Source organism: Nicotiana tabacum, chromosome 12 (assembly GCF_000715075.1).
Source record: "Nicotiana tabacum cultivar K326 chromosome 12, ASM71507v2, whole genome shotgun sequence".
Taxonomy (NCBI): domain Eukaryota; kingdom Viridiplantae; phylum Streptophyta; class Magnoliopsida; order Solanales; family Solanaceae; genus Nicotiana; species Nicotiana tabacum.
Window position 1 is genome coordinate 90,080,513 of NC_134091.1, and position 12,521 is coordinate 90,093,033.

General features: G+C 39.2%; 1 protein-coding gene across 1 annotated transcript; it reads right to left on the minus strand.

Annotated features, from left to right (window-relative positions):
• Positions 1–783: 783 nt before the first annotated feature.
• LOC107815829 (uncharacterized) lies at positions 784–12,033 on the minus strand. The gene is made up of 5 exons (XM_075226679.1): positions 11,797–12,033; positions 11,545–11,706; positions 11,387–11,467; positions 1,312–1,435; positions 784–1,212 (listed from the first exon to the last, which is right to left on the minus strand). Exons 1-5 carry the CDS (start codon positions 11,919–11,921, stop codon positions 1,165–1,167), a joined length of 540 nt encoding a protein of 179 aa, XP_075082780.1. The 5' UTR covers positions 11,922–12,033; the 3' UTR covers positions 784–1,164.
• Positions 12,034–12,521: the final 488 nt, after the last annotated feature.

Genomic DNA, 12,521 nt, shown 5'->3' on the forward strand with positions numbered 1-12,521 from the left:
TGCACTAAGCTTCCGCTATGCCCAGGGTCCGGGAAAGAGCCGGACCACAAGGGTCTATTGTACGCAGCCTTATCCTACATTTCTGCAAGAAGCTGTTTTCACGGCTCGAACCCGTAACCTTTTAGTCACGTGGCAGTAACTTTTACCAGTTATGCCAAGGCTCCCCTTCTCACTTTTTAGGGAAAACTTTGCCGAAATTTGATTAAGATTGGCAGGGTTTGCTTGTACGGATAATCTTTCCTATGCGCCAGTCACAACTTCCTAGTTCGGATTGTGTGTTTTGCATTGCATCGAACCCGTTACAAGTGTCAAACTGTGTTATCAGTATATGGAAAATGAGAAGGGCTTTTCATAATCAATTCTAAGCTTCTCAATACGTCTGAAAACCAGCATGGCATATTCATATTCGTGAAACTGCCTCTAGAAAATGCACTCAAAGAATGTGACAATAGAAAGGAGAACCATGAGGTCTTAAATTTCAATTCGAACGTAAGTAAAAAAACTAAGTGTTTCATGTGGTCTCCCTAAGCCTTGGTGGGAAAAGGTACCCGACATTTGTGCTAGTGAGAGGTAACAAGGTACACGGTGGAATAATTGAGCAAGCTGGCCTGAAAACCGTCTCACTTAAAAAAAATTAAAAAGAAAAAACTGCCTCTAGAAAATGCAATTTGCATTGTTCCTCTTTCATTTATATAGTATAACAGAAAACCGTTTCTTTGCTAACTGGAAACTTCTTTTTACCCTCCAGGTAAAGGAGAATGAAAATCAGTAAACAAAATCAAAGATTCCAAATTTCAATATTCTGATTGGAAAGAAAAACTACATCTCATCCCTCACCCCCAAAGCTGTGTTTTTACTAGAAGACACCAATCCTTCAAGTTCAACCTTTGATTCCTCATAAACATAATATGACAAATTGAAATTTACCTCACTGAGAACAAGCAAATAAAGAAAAAATTGAGGTATTTTCTTTGGGGGACGGGTGGGGGAGAGAGCAACTCCAGTCACTATTTTTTCAAACCTCTTACAGATGGAGAGAGACGGATACATCTTCACTCGAGTAGGATGCACATTTTTGCCAACGCTCTGGTATATATGTTTACTCAGCAGGCCAATGATGCAAAGAACACCTCGGACCAAAGAAAAAGAACACAGTAAGAATTCTTACTGTCCAGTATTGCGGGTTTGCAACCTCTTCCTCTCCAATACAAGCTGAATGGAAAAACCAGAATGAATGAAATCAACTAACCACAAAAATAGGATTAGTCTTCAGTATATTTTCTTTGATCAGAGAGTAAACAAGTATCTTACCACTTTCCGCACTCTTTCATTAGCAGCCGGAGTGCCTCCAGTAACAGATTCAGGAAGATATGGACTGCTAACACGCACCTCATTCATCACAACGATCACGGTCTTGTCCCAGCGCACAGGCAACCTGGTTACATGAACAATGACATCAAAATGCACAGAAGATATCATAATGTCACCAGAACTGGTATCCTACACATGCATAGCACGAGTCACATAACTCGTAGAAAAAAGCAGACTGGTACTGCGATCACTGATACATGCTTTTCTTGATAAGTGCCTCATCTATACATGCTTATCGTCATACATACCTACTCTACAATGTTTCAAAAGAAAATTGCAAATGAGATTCTGGATATTAACCGGACAAGGACAGAAATCCAAAACTCTATATGATTAACTTGTAGGATGAATGATCCTATGCTCTATGAGTTGCGACTATCTATGTACCATATGAAACCTATTCAACTGTTTTCCTTGCATCAGATTAAGCTTCCGTCTATATCTCATCTTTGGTTAGTGGACTTCCAATAATAAAATTTAAGAGGCCGATAGCTAATCAGCAAGCGTATAACATCCAGAAGCATTATTTAGCCACTAAAATTCCAGTCGAAATTATCATAAGAATCTAAAATGAACACTTCTAAATGACAAGAAACAAAATGAATCAACAATCGTATTAATCTTCTGCCAAATAATATCAAAACTTTCTTCTCTATCAAAAAAAATCTCTTTCTTTCTTAATTTGTCATGGAATATTCAACAGGACATATAACCAAGTTAGACTACCGAGCCAGAAATTAATGCCTACGCCAAAACTCACACCTAGAAACCACCTAGTGAACAAACTCAAACTACATCAGCCAACATACATGGGACAATGTTTGGTGCAACAACTTCTTCGCCCCAGCTAGAACTACACTCTGGGGTTGCCCTAGTAAATATCCAATGTAAGCTCTCTTCATCACCCAAAAAGAAAAAGTAGGAGGAACCAATCCAATGAAGGCTTACCTAAGTCATTGTAGTTGTAGCCACTATAATTCCAGTCGAAATTATCATTAGAATCTAAAATGAACACTTCTAAATGACAAGAAACAAAATGAATCAACAATCGTATTAATCTTCTGCCAAATAATATCAAAACTTTCTTCTCTATCAAAAAAAATCTCTTTCTTTCTTAATTTGTCATGGAATATTCAACAGGACATATAACCAAGTTAGACTACCGAGCCAGAAATTAATGCCTACGCTAAAACTCACACCTAGAAACCACCTAGTGAACAAACTCAAACTACATCAGCCAACATACATGGGACAATGTTTGGTGCAACAACTTCTTCGCCCCAGCTAGAACTACACTCTGGGGTTGCCCTAGTAAATATCCAATGTAAGCTCTCTTCATCACCCAAAAAGAAAAAAGTAGGAGGAACCAATCCAATGAAGGCTTACCTAAGTCATTGTAGTTGTAAGGCCCACTCTGATACCGTAATCTCAAACAGTAAACTAACTAGTGCTAGAGTGCAACCAATGTAATGGGTATAAGTCATAGGCTAATTTAGGCCTAAATCTTGTTAGGTCCAACATACTTAACCTAGTTAACACGCTCACTAAATACTATATTACAAGGAGCTCAAACTTCCCCTTCATTACCAATGACGGACACTATTTAAAGTCAGAATTTCTTTCATATTAGCTTCTTGAGCGTTCTTCATATGTAATTGCATAGACCCACGTCCCCAGGGGTTAGTTCAAGTGGCAAAGGTTGAGGGACTTGTGAGGGGTGTTAGTTCAAGAGGCAAAGGTTGAGGGACTTGTGACTTAGGTCAGAGATTTAAGCCATGCACAATGCAAACTAAGCCTAGTATTTAAATGAATAAGGGTAGAGGGATGGGCTCATTATCTCCGAGTATCAAAGATTGCGGTTGGTCCTAAGTGTAGGCCCCAGAAGGATTTGTCAGTCATCAAAAAAAGAAAAAATTTGCGTCGACCCACAAGGAACCCATTGCCATACTTTAAGTTGTCAACTCACAAGGTCACTTTCAAAACTACTCAGAGCTATCTGAAGGTGTTGCATGTGAGCTCTTGTGCCTAATACATCTAATATGATTAATGATCGTCTCTTTCATTCAACAATTATGATGGAACTTCCCGACGGGAAACTCGAGATTTTTTCCTTGCACTGCTCAGTAGAAGAATAGATATTCACTCTCACTTGGACAAATAAGAACGATGGAGGTTTTAAGAATTCAATGATGTTCAATTTTGCGTGTCAAATGAGGTTTAAACAAGGGAAAAGGCCTAAAAATGACCTTGTGGTATTAGAAATGGATCAATTATAACCCCCGTTTAAATTTGAATCCAAAAATGACCCTGCCGTTATAAAATGGGTCTAATAATGCCCTTGTGTTATTCAAAATGGATCAATAATGCCCTGGAATTATTTTTTTTTTTTAAAATACTTTTAAAAACTGAAAAATATATATTCAGTTTGAAGGCGAGCGCTATTTACAACCCTGTGAAGAACCAAATAAAGTTTGAAGCACACTTTCTAAGAAACTGCAAATGTTCTTTCATTCTCCTGGCAGTTCCACATTTTTGGCCTTACATGATTATATGCCTCCATTATTTTCACTTCAAGTTCTGCCCAACAGCCATCTCAACTTCTCTTTACTTTGTTCTATCCTCTGACCTTCCAATATCTTCTAACATTCCAATAGTGGTTTTAATCTTCATTTCTCTCGCTACACAGGCAGAGGCGCTCGCCTTTTTGAAATCGCCACGCAACAGAGGCAAATAGAGGTGGAGGTTCGCATCGCATCGCGTCACGCTATTAGAGCTGAGGCGAGCGCTATTTACAACCCTGTGAAGAACCAAATAAAGTTTGAAGCACACTTTCTAAGAAACTGCAAATGTTCTTTCATTCTCCTGGCAGTTCCACATTTTTGGCCTTACATGATTATCTGCCTCCATTATTTTCACTTACTTCAAGTTCTGCCCAACAGCCATCTCAACTTCTTCTCTTTACTTTGTTCAATCCTCTGACCTTCCAATATCTTCTAACATTCCAATAGTGGTTTTAATCTTCATTTCATTGATCGAGAGAGTTTCTTGTCTCTTCCTCTGGAGCTATTGTTTCAGTTATTAACAGTTTAACAATAAATTCCAGTTACCTTAGCTCCCTGACTCACCTTTGCTTTGTGTACACAAGCTTTTAGAAGTTACATTTTTTCCTGTATATTTCTCTTTATTTTTTCAAAGAAGGCATGTGTTTCCTCTTCAAAGTCTTGGAACTGTACTCCTAGTTGTTTGTTCAACTTTACAACATTTTTCTTCACCCATCCAAACTCTTCTGTTGCTGTTGCTATGGGTGTCAAGAGTTGAGGTGGTACTTTTGCTTCCTAGTTTCTCCTAGTACGCGAAGCAGCGAAAAAGGTTTCTATTTCAATTTTGGTCTTCATTCATGTACTGTTTCGCGTCCAAGTTATGTGATGATTCTCCATGTTGGCCGTATGTGATGACTTTCTTCACCTTATTATAGTTATATGCAACTGGACCACCTGAAACTGTCGGTTGATTTGCTTAGATAACTCGGACCTCCATGTCTACTTAAAACTCATCATGAACCAAAAGTCAGCAAAAACATGCCACTTTATATGGAACCCTGGACCCCGTATAATCTCCCAAGGCCAAGAGGAGTATCCACCTACTGCTGAAACCAAGAGGTAGTAACATCTGATTGTAAAAAGCCTTTTTTCTGTACAGTCCAGACCAAATGATCACCTGTATTGTTTTCAAATGATGCCAGACGTAATTCACAACTTCCCAATCAAAACAATTCCTCCAAATAGCCAAAAGCCATTGTTTTTTTCCACTTCTTGAAAACATCAACAGTGGATTCTCTACCCATTTTCATCTAAGACGAAAAATAGATTCCAGAATCAATCGTTTAATACAACCTAGCTAAATTTCTAGAATTCTCTTTATAAAAATCTAATATAGAATCTAGCCATTCTACTTCACCTGTCCAATTAATTTTACCCCGATCATCAACTTACCACAATCCTCCTCCTTTATCTTAACTTGAGATCGAGTATGCAAAATTCATATAGGTGAATTCACATGGGTGGGTAAGCAACTAAGCATGTGCCAGTCATGAAAGTTTTGAACAATCTTGCATTTTATGTGCTCTGTCTCTATCTTCTACCTAAATTTCCAATTCCTTATGATGTGAAACCCATCACCTACATAACTACTGTAGGATGCTGAAGTTGGCTTTTTTCTTTTTTGATGAAGTAAGTAGAATATATCATAAAAGGCATCAAGAAGATGCATTACAATTAAGCGCTACAAAACTAGAGAGCTGACAAAGCCCAAGAAAACATTAGAGTTATTTACAGTAGTAAGGTTAGCCCAGTGAAACAAATTAACCAAAACATCTAGCCTTTAAGCAACCTATTGAAGTTGATAATCCATCAAAACATCTACTATTCCTTTCGATCCAAATACACCAAAAAATGCTTGCTGGTACCATATTCCAGACTTTTTTGATGGTTCTGTCAACTTCCCTTGAGCTCCAGCTCATATATGCATCTCTGGCAGAGAATGGCATAGTCCAGTGTAGACCAAAAATTCTGAGAAACATGTTCCATATGTCTATGGCTACTGAACAGTGGAGGAAAAGATGGTTAACAGATTCTGAGTTCACTTGGCACATGTAACACTTGTTGGCCAGTTGAAAGTTTCTTCTGGTGAGGTTGACTTGGGTGAGGAATGCATCCTTTAAGGCCAACCAGCTGAAGCAGCAGATTTTGGGTGGCAGTTTTGTCTTCCATACTAGTTTCCAAGGCCATAGATCAATCATCATATTGTTGGAGCACATTTTAGCATACCCTGCCTTGACAGAGTAAGTTCCATCCTTTGAGTTTCCCCATTTCAATTTGTCCTTCAGCTGAGTGTTTATAGTGCAGCTCTCCAATAACTTTAGCAGGTCTATGTAATCCTCCACCTCCCAATCTTGTAGGTTCCTTCTGATGATCGGGCTCCATGTGTTGCCTTCTCTGTTATGAGCAACAAAGGATTCTGGATTTCCTGCAATAAGGAAGAGATTTGGAAAAAACTCCTTTAGTGTTGAGTCCCCTATCCATTTTTCAGTCCTGAATTTTGTAGTGGCCCCGTCACCAATCTGAAAGTGAATGTTATTAGAGAAAGCTCCCCATAAATTGTGTATGCTCTTCCATAATCCTGTGCCATAAGGGGTTCTAATTCTATTGGTACACCAATGGTTGAGTCTACCATATTTTGCTCCTTCCATAAGCCAGCATCATCTTGATTAAACCTCCAGTGCCATTTCATCAACATACTTTTGTTATGTAAGGCTAGGTCCTAACTCCAAGTCCACCAAGTGCTTTCGGAAGTGTGACTTTGAACCATTTCATCAGGTGAGTCTTGTGACTGATGCTATTCCCTTCCCATAGAAAATTCCTTCTTATTCTGTCCAATTGCTTTTGAACCTTTGCTGGGATAGGAAAGAGTGCCATGAAATAAGAGGGTATGCTATCTAATACACTATTGATAAGGGTAAGCCTTCCACCAAAAGATATCTATTGCCTCTGCCATGTAGCCAATTTCTTCTCAAATTTTTCAACTACTGCATTCCATATCTCAGTGGACTTGTATTTGGTACCTAAAGGAAGACCCAAATATGTGGTAGGGAAGGAGCCTGTATTACAACCCATAATGTCGGCTAGTTCTAGCAGATTTGGGACCGAGTTCACTGGGTAGATAACACTCTTGAGCATATTAATGTGCATGCCAGACATAGCTTCAAATAGCATAAGAGTAAGGTTTAGGTAGAGGACTTGAGACTTTTTAGCTCCACAGAAGATGAGAGTATCATCTGCAAACAGAAGGTGTGACACAGAAATAGGAGAGATCCTGCTATTACCCACTGAGAACCCTCTCTTTGGAGAGAAGAATCCCACTGGGCTTCTATTACAAATCGGTCTAAAACTGGGTTGTGTGGTTTACCTAGAAACCTGAGTATTTTCTCCGCCACATCTCCCCAACCCCAGTTATAATATGACTCCGGGATAATCACCATTGATTTCTTATCTCCCAACCAAGACTCGATTCGCACAAAGCGACCATAGATGTTGAAGTTCTGGTACACTCTGTACACATACGATTGTATTTTCCTTCCCCATCTCTTGCATCTGTTTCCTTTACTCCTCGTTGCTGATTTGAGGGCTTCACAAACCCATCTGAGGTTTTCATCATCTATCTTCAACCTGCTAGTGAAACGATGTCCTCGCTCGATTAGGACGAGCCAGCGAGTTAGACCGTCTCTGATGTCTGCTAATTCGAAGGATTTCTCCCCTGCCAGAAAAAGATTTTCTTTTCCATCAGAGGGTCGGCTTGAAAAAAGTCATCAGAAACTTTTTCAAAATGGCACTATTTCACAGAGAGAAAAGTCCAAAACCCACAATCTTTTTTAGGATGCTGAAGTTAACTTTAACCCGGCTAACAAAGTTTTCCTTCCTCTCAATAGCTCATACAACATTTGTAAGCTACTTCCTAGCTCTCTAAGCTCAAAGGACTTTTCTTCACCTATAATGACTATCCTTCTCATCTATTTTCTCCTTGTAAATTGGGTTTCAATTACATTTTGCCTCCTTTTAGAACTAGACTCAAGTTACTCTATAAATCAAACTCCAAAACATGTGGAGTTTTGGGGAGAGCGTGAGAGAATTCAAGGAAGAAAGAGACTAGAGGAGAATTGATGCTCGTGAGTACCGAGAATTAACCACTAACAATCATCTAATAGAAAATTTCAAGTACAACAATGGATGGAATGATGGATCCTGTGTTCCGTAATCAATAACAGTTGGGATCCTGAAGGGAACAATTTAAAGATTTGGAAGAACTTTTTGAAGTGAAATGAGCATAAGGTTCGTCCACAACATCTTCAAAAAGATCTTTTGCATTTGCAACAACAACGACCCAGTAAAATCCCACAAAGTGGGGTCTGGGGAGGGTAGTGTGTACGCAGACCTTACCCCTACCCCGTTGGGGCAGAGAGGTTGTTTCCGATAGACCATCGGCTCAGGAAGACGGAAATAAAACAAGAGACAATTCATCAGTATCGTCAACAGAAACCATAGAGATAGTAACATCATAAAAACCATAAAATAGCAGCAACAACAACAACGACCCAGTAAAATCCCACAAAGTGGGGTCCGGGGAGGGTAGTGTGTACGCAGACCTTACCCCTACCCGATGGGGCAGAGAGGCTATTTCCGATAGACCCTCGGCTCAGGAAGACAGAAAAAAAACAAGAAGAGACAATTCATCAGTATCGTCAACGGAAACCATAGAGATAGTAACAACATCATAAAAACCATAAAATAGATGACATGCAATAACAATTACCAGTAATTAAGGCCCTGAAAAACAGAAAGGATAGTGTGGACTCAACATTAACCACAAGTCGTCTAAGAACAACCCTATCAAACCCGCCTCACCCTCGGTATGAAGTAGAAAAATCTCGACTACCCCCTAGCCTACAATCCTAATGCTCGACCTCCAGACCTTCCTATCGAGGGTCATATCCTCGAACATCTGCAGTCGTGCCATGTCCTGCCTCATCACCTCTCCCCAATACTTCTTAGGCCGCCCTCTACCTCTTCTCGTACCCACCAAAGCCAACCGCTCACACATCCTCGTCGGAGCATCAAGGCTTTTCCTCCGCACGTGCCCGAACCATCTGAGCCTCGTTTCCCGCATCTTGTCATCCACAGGGGCCACGTCCACCTTCTCCCGAATATCTACATTTCTAATCTTATCCATCCTAGCGTGACAGCACATCCACCTCAACATCTTCATATCTGCTACCTTCATCTTCTGGATATGAGAGTTCTTAACCGGCCAACACTCTGCCCCGTACAACATGATCGACCTAACCACCGCTCTATAAAACTTACCTTTGAGTATTGGTGGCACTTTCCTATCACACAAGACTCCAGATGCTAGCTTCTATTTTATCCACCCCACCCCTATACGGTGAGTGACGTCCTCGTCGATCTCTCCATCCCCCTGTATAACCGACCCAAGGTACTTGAAACTACCTCTCTTGGGGATGACCTGTGATCCAAGCCTCACGCCCATGCCTACTTCCCTCGACTCAGTGCTGAACTTGCACTCCAAGTACTCTGTCTTAGTCCTGCTCAACTTGAAACCCTTAGACTCGAGGGCTTGTCTCCAAACCTCCAACCTCTCATTAACATTGCCTCGCGTCTCATCAATCAGAACTATGTCATCAGCAAATAACATACACCATGGCACTTCCCCTTGAATATGGTGTGTCAGTGCATCCATCACCAAGGCAAATAAGAACGGGCTAAGCGCAGATCCTTGGTGTAACCCCATAACAACTGGGAAATGCTCTGAGTCGCCTCCTACAGCCCTAACCCTAGTCTTAGCTCCATCATACATGTCCTTGATCGCTCTAATGTAAGCTATCGGCACACCCTTTGCCTCCAGACATCTCCAGAGCACCTCCCTAGGGACCTTGTCATACGCTTTCTCCAAGTCAATAAACACCATGTGCAGATCCTTCTTCCTATCCATTTACTGTTTCACCAACCTCCTAATAAGGTGGATAGCTTCCGTAGTCGAGCGACCCGGCATGAACCTGAACTGGTTGTCGGATATAGACACTATCTTCCTCACCCTCACCTCCACCACCCTCTCCCAAACTTTCATGGTATGACTTAGTAACTTGATACCCCTATAGTAGTATTTGCAACATATTGCTAAATTGTATGTTCCGGAGAAATCAAATCCAGGACGACACTATTATTACCTAAGTGGCAAGGTCAGGAAATACAAAAGCAATCAATACAAAGAGTCGTATCTCTTACTTTGATTAAAACAATGCCAGATTATGATGACTTTTAAGCCTTTATCCTCTAGTTTAAAAACATAGCTTGACAAGCGCTTAAACTTACAGGAGAGTGATTTTTCTTAAACTTATTAATGTATTTTTCTTTTTCTTTTCATACGTAACTTATGGGGTAATGTATGATGACTGATGAGCCTATCGTTTTTTGTTAGCATCAGAGACTATTTTTGTGTTTTAACAAAGCAAAGACTTCCTGCACTTCTTGTGCACACTTTCTTGCTGCTTGATCTCTTGTAGCGCAACGCAATCTGTTTCTATTAGCTTCCTCTTCGTATTCTAATTTTATTTCTCCTACGGCGCATTTCCCAAAAAGAAAATTCTACTTTTCTCTTTGAAATTAAAAACAAGATATGAGTATACACCTATACAGGAGTTCTCTTTTTGAGTGAACGCCAAAGAGCAAAAAAAAGCTTTCTGGTCACCTATATACCACTATACCATCTTACTTTTGAGGATACACCAGAAAGCAAGAATAGCTAAGTGGAAGTCAGAAACACTCTTTTCAGAACATAGACTACCTATATGTTGGTAGAAGCAACGGCGCAACGCCGTTAGAGAGAAGACGACTCTTCAGAATAAGAAAGCATTTTCGAACTAATGCCACATCTTCTACACTGAGAAGGCCAGTGTGAAAGGAAAGGGGGTAAGGTCTTAGGAAGGAGCACAGTGGAAGCAGCAATTCCAATTTTGCATTGCTATTTATAGGACAAAGTGAATCAGAATACACCGGTTGGCATTTAATGTGTAACCATATTGTACAATAGGGAACTGAGTACATCAATGCAATCATCAAATAAGAATCCGACTTGATTAATGAGGTTGCTCTAGTGGCAAGAGGACTCCACTTCCAACCAAGATATTGGCAGTTCGAGTGATTAAGGAAGCAACGCAGGAAAGGGCCACTGCTGACTCATACGCACGGGGTTTTGAGTGCAAGATTTACCAAAAAGAAAAATCAAACTTAATATAAGCAATAAGGAATAACACTTTACTATCTACAATCTATTAGTATTTCTTTACTTCTAACAGCAGTAAGTATAATCAGCGAATTTGGCATTAAGATATACAAGAAACTACTAAAATTTTAAGGTGGAAAGTTAAGGAGGAGAAAGCACATACGTTTTAGACAAAGCATCAAATATAGTCTGAGCTTCAGCAGTGACACCAACGCCAAATCTCTCAGCATCTATCTCTGCTTGTCTGCAAATATTCAATTAAATAAATTCTCAATACACAATAGAATAGAATAGAATCTTTCCCAAAAAAAGGAAATTCACCTAATAGCAGAATCTTCTCTGGATTGAAGGCTATTGAGATCAAGAAAACATTTATTGGTATCAAGTGGGTCTTGGCCTTGACCAAGAAAACTGAACTCTTTAATGTAGTTGGCTTTCAATAACCTTATGTCTCTCTTTGGCCCTGATGCAGATACCCCTTCTTGTAATTTCAAACGAACAGTCAAGGAAATCTCAAGAAAAAAAGAATGTTAAAAACAATAAAATCAAATGGGAAATGTGAATCAAAGGATATGAAGAACGAGGATGTTGGAGGGTTTGTCAAAGGCGATAACTTGAGCTTCAAACTCGTCGCCTAAAGTAGTCTTGAGGGATAAAATGCATCCAACTGCGAACTCTTCGTTGTTGTAAGCTTCCATGGCAGCAGGGCGCTCTGCAACTGAGATGAATGGGAAGGGGCTTTGTGAAGTTAACTTTGTTTTTTTGGTAGGAGAAAATGACTTGAAAGCCCAAAATAATGCAATATGAAAGAAGGGACTTTTTCATACAGTAGTCTCGAGTGTATTTCGAATAAATAAGAATAAACTTTTTATAATACTAGTGTGCGCATATTAGTCAATATAAATATTTTTGAAAATTATGTAAATATTATTAGATTTTTATATAAAATTATAAATTATAAAATAAAAGTAAAAGATTTTTTTTTTGAAAATAATTGATATTTTTGTAGCTGGCTAGCTAAATAGATGATGAAATCATGTCCAATTGAAGTTTTCAAATGCCTTTTTGTGATCTATGAGGATTTAAGTGGAAATATCTTATGAAAATTATTGTTATTTCTGTGATAATACTAAAACAAAAGACGAAGAAAAAAAATCACGATTCTTAGATTGAATCTTTTGGTCTTTTAATTTGAGAATGAAAAGATTGGCCTTGTACCTCCTAAATATTAAAATAATAAAAATGTAAAATTTTAAAAATTGACTAATGTTGAGTTAATATTTTACAAAAAATAACTT